Consider the following 17,379-nt stretch of genomic DNA (forward strand, 5'->3'; position numbering starts at 1 on the left):
CTCTATTACAAGAACATAAAAAATCTAATTGTAGTTTAAATAAATTTTAAAGTTTCAAAAATGAGTCTATACAATTTAAACTCTACTTACAGAGCAGATCTTTATTTAATCCTCAAAAACACTCTTTAAAATAGTATGACTTATATATGGGTTTATGTTCTTTTATATTAATATTTTTAATTATAAATTATAATAACATCCTTTATTTTCTACAATGATCTTCAGCGAAACGTTAAAATTAATTTTAAAATTGATTTCCACTGAATACAATATAGTTGTACTTTTTAAAAATTTCCTTTATCTGTTCTTTCTATTTGTGTAGTGTTTTTGTAAACACTGATGTTAAGATAATCTTCCCTCTATTAGAAAATGGTAAGGAAAATGCTGAAAACACAAAAATTTCAATAACTCAAGAATTAATCAATCTAATGGGAAAGGCAATGACTTAAAACACTCAGAGAATCAATACACACCTACTCAAGACCTAACTGATCTACTGGGATGAACAATGGCTTAAAACACTCAGGAAAATTATAAAATGTAAAGAATTAAAAGAAATAAAGAAAGAAGGAAAATAAGAACAATGGTAACCTGTACTGACAGTTTGCTTGGCTTTTTTTGTAATTTGAGTACTAATTGTTTTCAGAAACAAATTATTCGTAATATCACCTATATTATATTATGTGAAGAAATAAAGACTATTATCAATAAAAGAAAAACAAATATCTGAAAAACTTACACAGTAAACCAATGAAGCACATTATGAGGAGGATAGGATTTCACACAATATCTTACACAGGAAGAATAATTTTGGCCTTAAAATACATAACATCTGAATAAACACACAGGTTTACTTGACCCAATAATTAGCCAAAAAAGATTCCAAACAATAATACTTAAATTATGTAAAATAAAGCATTCACAGTTTTTGAGACTTCCAGTCAGTAAACAATTTAAAAACATCCTATTTTTGCTTCTATTACAACTCTAATTTTTAAAAATGCAAAGATTTTTGGATAAAATAAATGAATAAATTATTGTTGCAAGTGCATTAAAACATGGCATACAAGAATAGCAAAATTATATTAATTTTAAATTACAGATGTCATACTCATAATTTAATTACTTTTTATAGAAGTAGTGATTGTAATCTTTCACTTTCTACTTTTATAAAATAATGGAAAGAAGATTGTGATATGAAACTTGGGACTATATAAATTCATATTAGAAGGTGGGAAGTTAAATTCCAAATTCACTTCAAATACAAAATAGATAAGTTAAATTGCTAAAAATGAAAATACTTACTGGATCAACAAAATCATTATTAAGACCATAACATAATTTTTCAATTCGTGTAGTAATTTTATCAAAATGTACTTCTTCTGTTCTTCCTCCTAAAAAAAGAACAGAAAATAGAATAATCATACAAATAGATTTTTTGTAAATTAAATAAACTAGCTGAAATACACATCTTCAAACAGGCAATTGGGTCAATCCACTTGAAATGACCCAAAGGTGGTTGCTTGATGAATTAAAAACAAAAATTGAAACTTACCCGCTTGTTTAGGACTTTCAAACTATTTTTTTTTAAATCTTTTATTTAAGCAGTTTACCTTTGGCAGCCATTTTTGTTACGGTGCACACACCTATTTTTGTGATTGTAAGGGTTTACGGAAAAAATCATAATTAAAAAACCATTGGTCCTACAAAGATGAAACAAAAAGCAATTTAATCACATTTTCTCAAGGTAAAAGACTGGTTCAGTGGTTTATTTATGATTCTCTCTTCTTTTTATGAGAAAATTACCAATGAAGTTGAACAAGAAAAACAGTGAAATTTCACTTTTGGTAATTTTTTCAAGAAACAGTGATGGCAAACACAGTTTGAATTATTTTTTATATGTAGGTAGTATATATTAGTAGTTTTACCAAAAATAATATTAATGGTGACACTGTTACCCCTAAATTTTAATGAATTTTTGAAAACTAATTTTTTTTTTAATTCAAATTTTGGCTTCAAATAATTCTCTGATGGGGCTAGTAATAAAAATCTCAAATTTGCACAACTTGCAATGTTTTTGTAGATGTTTATGGCAAATACAAGTTTCTTGTGTGTTGTACTAATAAAAAAGTTATAACCGCTCAAAAATCATAAAAAAACCTGTTAAAAGCGATACCATTTTGTCCCACTAAATGAGTACTCCAAGGGGGTTTCTTGTTGTCTTGGTACTTTAATATTTTTATACTTATTACTATAGTTGAAATAAACTTGTTTGAACCATTCAACTGCAGTGTTCATGTTATAACAGGAACTTGAAGTCATTTCCAGGCGTCAAGAAAATTCATGTTGCAACATACTCATTTATGCTTGTAGCATCATTTCAGACTTGTCAGTCTGACATTAATCAGTGACCTGTTCCACACCTTTACTGAGTGTCTCAAATTACATCCTGTATTTGGAAGTGTTTATTAAATAAATCAGTTTTACTTAATAATATTATATTTGCAAATTTTAAAAATCACTTAAATTGTTATGTTATTTTCAAGTAATTTCACATAAAACAATAAAAGAACAAAGTTCCTTAGGAATTTATATGAAGAGTGTGTGATACAGTACCAAAAGAACTCATTAAAATTTGTGAATTTAGTGATGAAAAACCAACAACTTATTTTTGTCAACCAACAACAAAATGTTTTTGTCAAAATTCGATCACCTGTATGCACAGTTCTGTTGTGACTCTTTGAGAATTCATAAAAAAAGTTAAGAAAAACTTAAGACAAATAACATTAGAGTAAGCTCTTAAAGAACACATTTTTCCAAATTTAAATTTAGTTCCTTGAAAGTCTTTTTGTGTTAACTGTTTCAAAAGTAAAAGTAAATGTAAAAAAGTAAAGTAATGTAAAAATTTTCTAAGTGGTAGATAGTAGCCTCAAAAATGACGATGTGCAGGTTCATTTTTTCCACCCAGCTGAACCACGTACATCATTTCAAAAGTCTCAACAAAGCAAAGTGTAGGTAACGATTTGCAAAGTCCTGAGAAAATTAACACCACTGAACTAACTACAGTGACGAGTCGTTCTCACACAATTTCAGGAGATATCACAGCTGTTGGTTAACCAAACTAAATAATAAAATCTCATTGCTATAAAAACAGGCTATTTCATTGAATAAGTAAAATTTTGATACAATTTATTTTTTCTTTGATAGCGTTTACAAAAATAAACCATTATAAAAATGAATTCTTGAAAAAAGATGTTAGCTACTCATTGAAATCTCAGGTAAGTTTTACAAGGCTTTTTGAATCAAAATTGTATTAGGTTACTGGTATTGGTTAAGGTATCATTAATAATTTTTTAAATATTGAAAACGTCAACTTCGACAACATAGGGGCTAAATATAAAAATATTTTTAAAAAAATATACAGTGCAAAGAAAACTAGAAATCCCTTGGAGCACTTATTTAGCAAGTCAAAATGGTATCGCTGTCAAGAAGTTTTTTATGATTTTTGAGAGGTTATAACTTTTTTATTAGTACAATACACAGCTTTTTTATTTACCATGTACATCTACAAAAACACTGCAAGTTGTACAAATCTGGGATTTTTATCACCAGCCCATCAGAGTTATATGAAACCAAAATCTGAATTTTAAAAAAAATTAGTTTTCAAAAATTCATAAAAATTTAGGGGCAAGTATATCATCATTAATATAATTTATGGTAAAACTACTAACATACACCTTCATATTAAAAAAAATAATTCAAACTACGTATGCCATCCCTGCCTCTTGAAAAAAATTACCAAAAAGTGAAAAACTGTGAAATTTCACAGTTTTTCACGTTCAACTTTATTGGTAATTTTCTCATAAAAAGAGATATATGTAAATAAACCACTGGGCCAATTTTTTTCTTGAGAAAATACGATTAAATTGCTTTTTGTTTCATCCTTCCAGAACCAATAGTTTTTTTAGTTATGATTTTTACTGTAAATCTTTATAATCACAAAAATAGGTAAGTGCACCACAACAAAAATGCCACAGGTAAACTGCTTAAATTAAAAAATAGTTTTAAGATCCTGAAACATGTAGGAAACAAGTGTGTAAGTTTCAATTTTTTTTTAATTGGTCAAGCAACCAACTATGTTTTATTGAGACACTTCAAATGGATTGACCCAGTTACTAAATTTTCAAGCTCCCCGTTTTGTATTTCCTTTCAAACTCATAAACATTCTGTATTGTTAAATAAATATAACATTCAATAGTCAATTTAAATCCAATCTTTGTAAAGACATGTAACTTAAGATTCTCAGATAATAGTTCTGTAAAATATTTTCAGCTCTTACAATATGAACTGTAGATACAAAACTTCTGGTTTGATTCTGTTAACAATGGTTTAAAAGGGATTCCGATCATACATACATTTTGATATAATTTTGTAGTTAACTGTCAACACCAGGTATACATATGTTTATTAAGGTATCATGGTTATTCTTTTTTTCATCCATTTTGAACGCACATTGAAATTTAATAACCACTTTCTTTCGCATCCTCTACTCCTTTCCTTCCTTTCACATGTGGCTTCTTTCTACAAAGCGTTTTCTTTGCAGATTTTAAGTTTAAACACCTCAAAGATTACTCCTTCTAAGCTAACCAATTTAATACTATTCTACAATGTTCCTAATAAAATTACATTTTATTTTCCATCATTTACATAATGCATGGTTAAATAAAGCTGTATATCACAATCTGGACAAGTCAAATTTTCACCTACATTATACAAAATATGCTTTTTGTGCGACTATTGTTCTTTAAGTACCCACCCTTTTTATTAGTAATGGTTCTGACACTACACAATACTTTATCGATGCTGCAGTTTCCTCCGTTCTATAAGGGGATTTTTTTAATGCTCAGCATTCTGCAGTTAATCTTTAATTACTAAAAGAATGTTAATATAAATACAAAAATATAGATTATTAGTTTCCACACCAATAACAGACCCTGCACAATCAAAAGAAACAGTAGTAACCAGCTTAATTCATTGATCTAAAAATATTATTAATTAAAACTTATCCTGTTATTTTTATTTAACTACAATTTACATTTAAATCATGTACAAAAATTTGGAGGGAGATGTATTACTAATTATGCTCATTAATTTGTCAGGACACCTGGTGCTGGTAATAACTTGTAGGCAATAAGATTGCAATTGTCTAAAGTGTTTAGGCAATATAATTTAACGTAAAAAAAAAAAATAATAACCTATATTAAAACTGAACAGTTTCTCTATAACTAAACTAAACTAACACCAACATACCTCTTTTATGAACAAATAACTTTCGTCCCTTCGGCTTTTCTTCATTACTTTTTGGGCCTACAACCATTTTTAAGAAATTTTAAAGTGTCAGGTTATAATAAAAGTATTATTTAAACAATCTGAAAATTTTTTACAAGAATATTTTGGAAATTAGAAGACCTAATTCAATTCAGAGACACCTTTCAGATACTTATAAACCTAACGCTCAAGATTAACACGTTCCATGCTATAAAGGCGGCAAACCAATCGACCAGGTTATTTCCTTCTTCAATAACAGTTTTCAAATAAAAATTTCAAATATATATTTGAAAACTGTTCAGTTATCGATAATATAATAGAATATAAAATTTAATTAAAAATTAAAACTACAACATCCTGTTCCATCGCAAAAGATTTTTATCTTGGATAAATTATATAATCCCTGTCTACAACGGATTACATTTTAGCGTAAATAAAAAAATCAGTAGATTGTTAAAAATAGATTTTCTAACATTCCACAGCATTTGTTAAGTTCTGTTTTAAAAAAATCTTTAAAATACCTTTGTTGCTTATTAAGCTGTATTATCTGATTAAAAATCGTACTAACTGATGTAATTTACTTTTCTTACTTAGGAAACAGAGATTAATTACGACTCAAAATTTTATTTAAAATTTTTTATTAGCTCAACAAAATATCTATTATAATATATTGTCTAATATTGCATAAACAAAATTGGCTGAAATAACTAAACATAACCACCTAAGATAAGCCATTATTCCAAAAGCTAAGCACATTGCACGCAATCCTTTGCGCGGTTTGCTTTAAACTTACTTTCTACTATTTTTTTTTTTTTCGAAGCAATTAAAAAAAAAATTGTTTTTAAAGCAGAATCTCCAAATAAAAGTCGCAATCGCATGTCTACTAATAAAAGAAGTGAGTAATCGTATGACACAGATCTGAGGTTTTTTATTGTAATCCTAATGCAGTATTAACAATAATTATTTATCTGACAGGTTAAAATAATAATTTTTTTAGAAAAGTCTTACATGAGAAATGACACTCCCAAAAATTTGGAATAAATGGTAGATTTTTTTTAAAAATAAAAACAAATTTTTATTTCATAAATGAATGTTTAATAATTGAATGTCCAAAATGAAACTGTGCACTAATTTTATAAACATTTAATTTATTGTAATCAAATAACAGTGATAGAAATAGTAAAAATACTTAATGCAATGAATTTTTATTTACAGGAAATGCTCAGTATATCCTCATTTGCCTCCAAGCATGCTGAACACATTTCAACATGTTTGAAAATACATGCTGAAGCACCAAAGAAGTACTGCAATTACAAATTCAGTTATCAATGATTTACTTCTAAAACCCAATAAGTGCCAAAAATGGAATTTTATGTGAGAGAAAAACAATTTTTTTTTACAAATAATTTGACTACATTTTTTAATGAAATTGTTTTTAAGAAAAGTATGCTTTAACAAAATGTCCTCATACATAATTATTAGTTTTTAATCAAATTAAATAATAACTGAAAAAAAGCTTACAAGGTTTCATTTTTAAAAAACAGGTATGAGGATTTAGTAGTTAGTACATGGACATAAGAAACAAGCATGATGATATTCATTTAGTAATTTAATAGATTTACACACACTTTTTATCCACTCTTCACTTTATTTTAAAAAAAATATAAGACAACAAAACTAAAAGTGATAAAAAATTACTAAAAACTACATAGTAATTTTTACAAAAAAAATGTTTGAGAATAGGAACTATATTGAAAGTTTAGTTTTATTCTACAGGTAACACTTTAATTTTTTTTCAGTCCAATTTCTAATTATTATCATTATTTTTAATGATATCGCCAATTAAATAATCAGCTAAAATACTGAAGCCAAGTTATCTAAAAAATGAACATTTCAACAAAATAAAAAACTAAAATGTAAACTTTATAAAACTTAATGATGCTGTTATTGATTGCTGTTATTTGTTATGATAACAATTCCAAGAAGCAAAAAATTAACAGCCCACATAAAATTACAAAACAAAAATTAAATTAAATGTGAATGTATAATTAAAAAATTGTAAATAAATTTAATAAGTCACTAAATTAAAAATTACAAATTACAAAAATCGATAACGTTGACGTTGCTTAATATTTTTAGTTGTTTATTTGTTGATATTGAATGTAAAGTTAAGAGTTAAATTGACTAAGTGACATACATTTTCACGAAAATAACTGAAAATCCTTTGGTATTACTTTTTCAGCTCATGTAGTTATTATGTATGTTTGCTGATATTTTAAGAGGTTCTTTATATAACTGAGATGGTATCTGAATGTCTTTCTTTAATGGATAAAGTAGTAATTCTTCCAAGTTCTCTTCATTTGCTTTCTTTGAGCTATCTATTCCTGGTAATTCTGCCACTCTTCATCACAAGTTAATTTCCAATAAATATTTTACTTTGATGTGTATTTTGTGACCCTTTATCTACAAATTCTAGATCACAATTCTTTAACCTTTGTCTAACTGATAGGTAGATTAAACAATAATTTTGAAACATCTTTAAAAAAGAGATTTCCGAATATAAGGCTTCATAAGGGCCAGGATTTTATCTTGTCTTTTCAAATATATGAATGTAAATTTGCTGGTGAAAATATCTCTTTCTTTCTTTCTTTCTTTTTCCTGTTTAGCCTCCGGTAACTACCGTTTAGATAATTCTTCAGAGGATGAATGAGGATTATATGTATGAGTGTAAATGAAGTGTAGTCTTGTACATTCTCAGTTCGACCATTCCTGAGATGTGTGGTTAATTGAAACCCACCCACCAAAGAACACCGGTATCCATGATCTAGTATTCAAATCCGTGTAAAAATAACTGGCTTTACTAGGACTTGAACGCTGTAACTCTCGACTTCCAAATCAGCTGATTTGGGAAGACGCTTTAACCACTAGACCAACCCGGTGGGTTAGTGAAAATATCTCTAAGTTTCTCAATGATCTCTCTATGGTAGCATGCAATGCATCTCATTAAATCTGAGAATGTCCAGACACTAAAAAGTTTTGGATTATAGTAATCATTTTTGTTTTTTTTTTGCAATAAGTAACATTGCAGTTTTGGAACTTGCATTCCATATAATAACAGTACAACTAATATATCTGGCATCAGTACCTCATCAAAAAGAATAGAACTATTTATCATAATTCATTAGAAGTAATACTTTCTTCTCTCCTTATTCCAAATAAAACAAAAGGCATCTTTAGTTATATTATTCAAAGTAGTACAGTTGTGTATAATGATTTTCCTTTTATAATACGTAGAAGTTTTTAGACTAGGAAGAAGAGCAGCACATAAACCAACTTTCAATACTGAATTAACGCTGTTTGTATTAATTGTATTGTATTAATTTCAAACGTTTTATTCTTAATCCAATGAAAAAAAAACAGAGTGTTTAAATAAAATGTTTTGCAAACTCTTTGTTTACATCTCTGCAACTTTAAATGATAAAGTTATGTACTGGCTCTTCTCAAAATGTCATTGATCTTGTTTTTTGATATTTAATTGTTTTTGGAGATTTCTCATGATTTAAAACAGCTCTGATGAATGTATTTCTCTTTTTCCTATTAAGTTTTTGTCAAAAGTTATTAAAATCTCTTTCCTATTTTCTAGGTAAAATCTCTACATTTTATTAATTTACTTGTTTTACTCAAATCACAATTAAAAGTTTGCTTCAGTTTTTTTCCTGGTCTGATAATACCATAGTTCCAGTTCCCATCCTATAATTTTTAAACACTTAGATACTCTTTTCCAAATTCTATTTTTTTTCTCTTGTTTGTATATTTTTTGTCACTTACTTATCAATGGTTTCTTGTTTCACTGAGGCAAAGAAGTATTGCTAATTTCACAAGTGGAAGTTTCAGTAGTAATTTCATACTGCACTGCTTCATCTGAATGATGCTCTGTTCCAAGGCAAGGATCAGATGACTATTCAGCCTAACAGCATGCAAGCTGAAATATGAGGTCCAACATCCTCCAGTGGGGGTGTTTGTCAACTTGATTAATTGATCTTTCAATACCGTCTGTATATTCAAACAAGGCATCATCAATCTGAAATAAGGTTAATCTGAAATAAGAATACTTCAAATTCTATTCTAATTCTTCTAATTGATATTGATGAAACTTTTTATTTCAAAATTTAGTAACATTAATTGAAAATGTAGAGGTTTCATTAACTGAAGTAACAGTATTAATTTCTTCAATTTTCCAGAAATTCTTGAGTGTAGCTGAGAGATTTTTATGAGTGTTAGAGCAAGAAAAGATGCGACGATATTGTTGCCCTTTACGTTACTAGGAAGGCAACCACTAAGTATGTATGCTAATTTAGTTTCCTAAGTAATAGGATATCTGGAATTTTGAATGAATTTCCTAGGCAAGATAAGACTCAAAGAGAACTGAGCTCCAATCAGTATGTAAATGTTATTTGCTACTTTGAACTTGGGATCTACTAGAAGTATATTACGAGTAAGAATAAGAATAAAAAAGCAATTGTACTTTGAATGAAAAGTTCTTATATCGAGAGTGTAATGTAAGTGTAATACTGTATTTAGATTGAGATAATGAGTTATTTATGCCTGAAGTGGGGAAATCATTTTTAATAAGTTCTAATTTTTGGGCAAATTCATATGTGCAAAAATTTGTCTGGCTACCAGAATCTTATAAAATTCTACATGAATGGTGATTACTATATGTATCATTGGTGTTACATGTGGCTGTTGATAAAAGTATATTTTTATTTGGCTGATTAAACTGCATATGCAACGAATAATAGAATAACTATATAAATAACAGAGATCCTACTAGAATAATAAAACATAATAAATTTAATTTAGATAAACAGGGAGTATGTAGTTTAAAATGTGCAAATTGCAATTTGAAATATATCGGGATGACAAACTGATCTTTTTTGATTAGAATTTATGAACACATTAATTGAATAAATAAGTGAAATAAAGTACAATCCAATTTTTCTAGACATATCTTAGAAAATAATCATAATTACAACCGAGATAATTGTATTAATATTCTCGAATATTCCAATAACCTTCATAAAACAAATATTATAGAAAAATATTATATATACTTAAATAATAAAAATTTGATGATACATTAACAAACAACATTTGAAAATGATGTATTATTAAAACAAATATTAAACAATATTTTGATTCTTAGGTTGGTTATACGGATAACATTTACATTATTTTATCTTTTGACAATCAATTGTTATATTTATAATTTTTGTTTTTAAAATTCAAGTTAGTATAATTAATTATATGTGAACTAAATAATTATAATTATAACACATCAATGTTCCTGAGGATGGATTACTAATCTGAAAGCGCTCGAACATACTATTATAGATTGTTGGTAAGTGGAAACTATTATATAAATAAATTAAATTCATTTACTTGTTTTATTGGACTGTATTAGATTTCTTTTATCTAAATTACATCAGTATTCTGATATAAATGATATAAGTTAAATTTGTCTAAATTTTATCATTGATAAAAGGACTGTGGTTACAGATTGTTGGTCTGTAAGGACTACACTAGATATAAGTAGGTTTGGTGTCCCACACCTAAATCTTGGACCCACCTTTCTTCTTAATTTACATTAATGATTTGGTAACAGAGGTCTGAATTATGACTTTTATCTTTATCTGATTCTACTGTGTTTTAGAGGATAGAAATGCTATTCAACTTCAGAAATTGGTTTGAATGATATAAACTGGTTTAAAATACCTATCAGTCCTTAATAAGAATAAAACCAAAATTAATAATTTTAAAACTCAAAACAATTTGGGTTAAAACAAATCGGTTTAATCTTTGAGAAATAATAAAATTGATTGTGTACAAACCCATAAGTTCCATGGTGTGAACATTTAGCCTGAAAAAAATGTTGGCTACATTTTGTAGTACAATTTTTTTTAATTTTGCTACATTGTGTCAGTAAATGCAACTTCCTCAGAGGTTTGTAGAATTGTGTTTTATGCATACATTTAGTCTATTTTGAGAAATGGTATTATAATAAAGGAAGGAAGTAGCCATATAGAACTTCTTTCTTTCTTTTTCCTGTTTTTAGCCTCCGGTAACTACCGTTTAGATAATACTTCAGAGGATGAATGAGTATGATATGTATGAGTGTGAATGTTGTACATTCTCAGTTCGACTATTCCTGAGATGTGTGGTTAATTGAACTTGCCATATAGAACTTGTAAATATTTAAAAGAATTAAGAACCCTTTCTAGTGCAAATAAACGAGATTGTGCAGCCCAGTGTCAAAATTCTCAGAATTTTGACTCTGACAAGTTTATATAGTTTGTATTATGGTTATGTCTGTAATCAAACCCATGATTTTGACATATTCAGTTTTACATATGGTTATAAAACTACAAACTGTCATCTATCAGTTTCCAATCCATAATCTTAAATTATATGAACACACCTCCCATTTCATGTGTTTAAAAATTTACAATACAGTACCAAAGACATAACTTCACCTAAAACCTACCTGGTTTTAAAAACCTTAAAGAAATTCTTTTAATTAAGGCATTTTACATGAGTTTATCAATGATAAAATTTAGACAAATTTAAGTTATATCATTTATATCAATATCAGTATACTGATATAATGATAAAATAAATCTAATACAGTCCATTAAAACAAGTATATGAATTTAATTCTTACTGTATTGTTCTATTTTTGAATTATCTTACTGAAATTTTGAATGCAGAACAATTATGTATAATTGATTTTAATTGTTAAATTATTTGTTTCATTTAAAATTTATGTTTAGTGATACTATTTTTCTTCAGTTGTTATTTTCTGACTAGTCATCAGTTTATGCAGCATTGCTCTGTAGATGTTCTATGACAATGTTATTATTACTGCAAACTAAAAATTAAACAAGAATAAAACCATTGATAGTTACGGAAATAAAAAGTATTTTCAACAGTGAAAAATTTAAATCAACTGTTAGTTTCACTCCTGACAATATCAAAAAACAAGTAGAATCATATTATTGATTGAGATTCGATACTTTTGTTTAGGTGTACAGCTACATTTAGGATAGTTTGTACTGGTACTATAAAATATTTGTCAAATATTATTATCACTGGATTTAATGGAGGTAATTAAAAACCTACTTTATTTAAGTTCAAAAAACTTCAATGTTACTGAATTTTATTTACTAAGTAATACAAGTAAAAAGTTATTAAAGATCTAACTACTGAATTGTAAGGTAACACTCGGGTATTTATCTTTTATTTTGAATAATGGATGGATTTTAAATTGTTAAATATGATTTGATAATACCTTCATTGGGAGAAGTGTAATTTAAATATTCTAAAGAGATGTTTATCCTTCCACATTTACAGGTTCTATTGGAGATTAGATATGACAACTGATAGCTTTTTCTTTAAAACAAATATTTCCTGAAATACCCTCAACTTATTTACTGTATCAATAAAAAAAAGTCAACTAGTGCTTTCAGTGTTTATCTATCATGCTTATAAAAAATCTTATTACATTCTTTTAAAGAGTCTATTGTACATTAGCCTCTCTTCTAGCATACATAATTTATTACTAAAAATGATTGGAACTCATTCGGCACTGTTAATTATATGTTCCTGCAAGTCTGAACTCTCATCTTATAAATTTACTAGTAATAAATAATACTCATATAAGTCTGCAGGAATGTACAAATAGGAAGTCCTTTTATAATTTGCACAGTCTTCTTTTAAAAAATAAATTGATGCTCAATGTTGCACTTAGCAGCATATTAAACAAATAAGACTCTAGCAAGCATCACAAAGGATATATCTATGATACTAAAACAACTATTATGAAACTTTAGTACCAAGTTTTTGGAAGTTAAAAAAAAAACAGTAGAAAATGAAATTATCACGTTTACTTAATAAAACTGAGTTATAATTGACCAATTTTTTACAAGAAAACCAAAATACAATTATTTATTACAGTTTGTTAATATTACAAATGAGTTACTCTAATGTTGTAAGTACTTTTGTGTGGTATATCAGAAAGATATAGCTGTGAGTCTTCAATTGACCATATTGTATTTGTTGGAGCATACTTAACTAAGTAAGTGACTCCACGTCCAACAACCGCTGGTTTTAATAAACGTTTGCGAGTTACATAATGAAATGTGTGTTCACCCCATTCATCATTTAACTGTTTAGTTGCTACAGACTTAATCAAATCTGTATCAGTAGCTCCACAACAAATCGCAACTACACGAACTCCAGATTTTTTATAATGATATTTAGAACCAAAACATTTGGTTATATTAATAATACCACCTTTAGTAGCTGAATAAACTGGAGCAGATGGTAAAGGTTCTAAAGCACATACATCTGCATTATTAATTATAATACTTTCTGGTTTCAAACTTTTATTTTGGTTACTCATATACTTTAAACCTAATAAATTTGCTCGAATCATTGACTTAAAGTTTGTTTCTACTTCTAATTCCCATTTCTTATCTTCAAAGATTCCGGCATTATTAAACAATATATCCAATGTACCAAATTCATCTTTTACACGAGAAAGAACCTTGTTAAACTGCTTATCTGATATTACATTCAAATGGGTGTAAGAACATTTGTTTGAACCATATAGAGATGTAAGCTGTTTACATGCTTCTTTTCCTTGACAAGGATCAATTCCAGTAAGAATTACATGACAAAGTCCATTTTGAAGTAGTTCTTTAGCAGTAGCTAATCCAATACCTGATGAACCTCCAGTAATTAAAGCAATTTTACCTTTAATCTCCATCAGTTGATCACTTTGACAATATTTGATCCTTTTATCTCTTGTAAAAGTACAATCTTTATAATACTTTGATAAAAATATCTGATTTAGTTTTAAAACACTTTTTGATTTAAAAAAATTGTAGTTAAGCTGCATCATGTCTAGAAATATAATCAGCCAAGTTTCTTGTATAAGTTTATATATTCTTCAAATTTTTTTTATTTTTTAAATTAATAAAAAATTGGTCAACATTTTTTTCTGATAGCATATAAAAAGCATGATAGCTTGGTTACTATAGAAATGACATATCGATAAATGATATAATAAAAATACATCTTAATATATGCAAATTAATCACATCAAGAATTTTAATTATAAACAAACTTACTTTCAAACTGACTAATAATTATCACTATTTATCTAACAGCCAATTATATGCTATTAAACTGTTCTTTACACATTAAGTCAGTGATTCCCAAACTACTAGGTACAAAAAACTAATCTTATAAGTTTGGTAAGCAGAAGATAATAGTTCAAGATAACAAAATTTTGATAAATGCATTTTAATTTGAGTTTCCACTACCTTAATATCTTGTTAGCAGATCCTAAATCTATTTAAAGATGAAGTTTCAGAGATAAATCTAATCACATTGCTCTTTTATGGATAAAGAAATCTGACTTATTCTTATCAAAGTTGCATTTCAATTCCTACCCCTAGTTATTTTATTTAAGTAGTCTGGTCAGCTGGTGCAGTGGTTAACGTGATGGCTTTTAGATTAGCCTATGTTGGGTATGATTCCTGAAAAGGGATTTGGCATATTTTTAACCTACCATCATCTCCCTGTTAAAATACACATATACAAAAAAACAAATCAGAGTTTTAATTTATTACATCTTTTGGATGAGATCTACATTGTTGATTTAAGGTTAGTATCAAAGAGCAAAAAGGGCAGTTTTAGTTGCTCACATAGCCATAAAAACACTCCGTGAACAGAAAAGCTTCTATTTTTTCATTTTGCTAAACTGAATCTGTAGTTACAGTTCAATGTGTATTCCATAGAAAATTTAATTGTAATACTCCAAGTGACAATAACATTCATCAATAGCATAATCTGTTTGAAATGATTGTATATCTTTTTAACAGTAAGTGATGACCAAGGGTATCTGAAGAGAATGTTGAACATGTCAGGGTGTCTTTCCTGTGTAATCCTACAAAATCTTATCAGGAAGGCCGGCCATGAACTAGCATTGCTGGTGATATGACAGTGTGGAATGTATTAAGGAAATGCTTACATATGTGTCCACCCAATTTACATAATACAGACTTATAAGTCTACCTACTATACTGTCCTTGCTGATTTCATACACAATGTTGCAGCATGAAGATGATTACTTTTCAACTGTATTGTGTTTAGTGATGAACTGACATTTCATCTTAGTGGAAAAGTTAACATATATAATATCCATATTTGAGGGACAGAAAATCTCCATGAACTCTTACAATACAAAAAGGAATCCCCAAAATTAAATGTTTTCTGTGCAATATCCCATGTATGTTTACGGGCCATTGTTCTTTGCTGAAGCAGCGTAACAGGAGTTGCTTATTTGAATACGCTGCATTTGTGGTTCTTTCCTCAACTGCAAGATGGCCAAAAAATTTTATTTGGCAACATGGTGTGCCTCCTTACTGGCATAATTCTGTACAGGATTGTTTGAATGTCATTTTTCAATTTCCGCTCAATTGATTGGCATAAACCTGATGACAAAGCTTGTTTGTGGTGTCTAATTTGACCCCATAAGATTTCATAGGGACATGTATATTTTGATCATGTGTATGATCTCTGCCACCAAAAGATCTATCCAATTTGAGGCACAGGATTGAAGGATTTGTAGTTTCCATTATTCCAGACATGCTGGCTAAAGCATGAAATGAATTCTCCTTTCAGTTGGATGTCATGAAAGGTGCTCACATTGAAAACATGTAGAGAAAAACATAAGAGTTACTCTTTCATTTTATTTGTGATTAATTACTGTGTCAAAGTTAAGAAATTTTAAATAGATTTAAAACCCAGATATTCATTTTTGTACATCCTTTATTGTGTAGTATGTCCACGGTTATGATACTAAAACTTAACATGAAGTTAGTAAACCCTTATTTATTTATAAAATTGAATCAGGTACATTTTTTAATGACTAATTTTCTAAACAATTTAATTTACATATTTGAGCTGGCTCTGTCAACTTGATATACATAGAGGAGAAATATATAAGTACATATGATCAGAAAGGATCCTTCTAGAAGTGCTACATTATATTCTAGAAGAAAATACGAGTGCTGGCAGACCTTGAAAGAGGGTCAGAAACTGCCTAATAACAATGGAAATGGACCTAAATAAGAATATCCCACACCAATAGACAAATGACAAAGATAACATCAACCTCCTCCTGCAGAGTGATTAAAATAACTCAATATTGCCAAAAAAAGTGAAGAGAAGATTGGATAAAGAAATGATGTGTGGGAAATCACTGAATGAAAATGGAAAAAAAAAGATCAAGTACATTTTACTTATATTTTATCAAGCTGTAATTATGTAAAATACAGAGAAGAAAAAAAGTTGTAAATGGAAAAAAGTCATAACAAAAAAAAACTAATTGGGAAAATTGACTAATACAGAAATAATTTTATTAAATTTATTTAATTGAAATAATTAAAAATTTATAATACATCTCTATTAAATACAATAATTATATAAAAAATTACATAAGTAATAATAAAATAATAAAACAGTAATAATATATACCACCACACATTATCACAATGAATAACAAGAAATTTTCATAACATTAAATATTTATAATAATCATAGGTATTTTCTACCGAGTGTCTATAAATATCACAGCACAATAGGTAGATTACACACTAAATATTTAATAATTATTTAACAAATATACGTTATCATTTTAAACTTAAATGGACTGAATTAATCTTCCAACATTATTAAATGTATTTTATGACTGCATAAATCAGAATGCTTGTTACCAAAATATTTTTTGTAATAAAATAACCACTATTACTGTTAAACTAAATCTATATATATTGGTTGAGTTTTATTTTTGCTGACCATTATGGACAAAAATTACAGATATTAAAATAATATCAACTCTCAACTCTCACTTATGCACAGATCCTCTTCTATTCGTGTACAATGGTGAGGAACAAAAACACAATTTTTAAACAACACTAAGAG

General features: G+C 27.8%; 2 protein-coding genes across 2 annotated transcripts in view; both read right to left on the minus strand.

The window, feature by feature from the left end:
* The window catches only part of RnrL (Ribonucleoside diphosphate reductase large subunit), a 44,302-nt gene extending 38,585 nt beyond the window's left edge, over positions 1 to 5,717 (minus strand). Inside the window, exons 1-2 of the mRNA XM_075368083.1 lie at positions 5,311 to 5,717; positions 1,306 to 1,394 (exon numbers count right to left, since the gene is read on the minus strand). Of these exons, the coding sequence (XP_075224198.1) occupies positions 1,306 to 1,394; positions 5,311 to 5,377 (156 nt within the window). The 5' untranslated portion in view covers positions 5,378 to 5,717. The remainder of the gene's footprint in view (positions 1 to 1,305; positions 1,395 to 5,310) is intronic.
* Positions 5,718 to 13,351: 7,634 nt separating this feature from the next.
* On the minus strand, positions 13,352 to 14,158 carry LOC142326904 (15-hydroxyprostaglandin dehydrogenase [NAD(+)]-like). The gene has a single exon (XM_075369635.1). The coding sequence runs from the start codon at positions 14,153 to 14,155 to the stop codon at positions 13,352 to 13,354; it is 804 nt and encodes a 267-aa protein (XP_075225750.1). The 5' UTR covers positions 14,156 to 14,158.
* Positions 14,159 to 17,379: the final 3,221 nt, after the last annotated feature.

Source organism: Lycorma delicatula, chromosome 6 (genome assembly GCF_047948215.1).
Source record: "Lycorma delicatula isolate Av1 chromosome 6, ASM4794821v1, whole genome shotgun sequence".
NCBI lineage: Eukaryota > Metazoa > Arthropoda > Insecta > Hemiptera > Fulgoridae > Lycorma > Lycorma delicatula.

Bases quoted from the DNA above. Each gene is read 5' to 3' on its own strand.
- LOC142326904 (XM_075369635.1), bottom strand. From the start codon at position 14,155: ATGGAGATTAAAGGTAAAATTGCTTTAATTACTGGAGGTTCATCAGGT.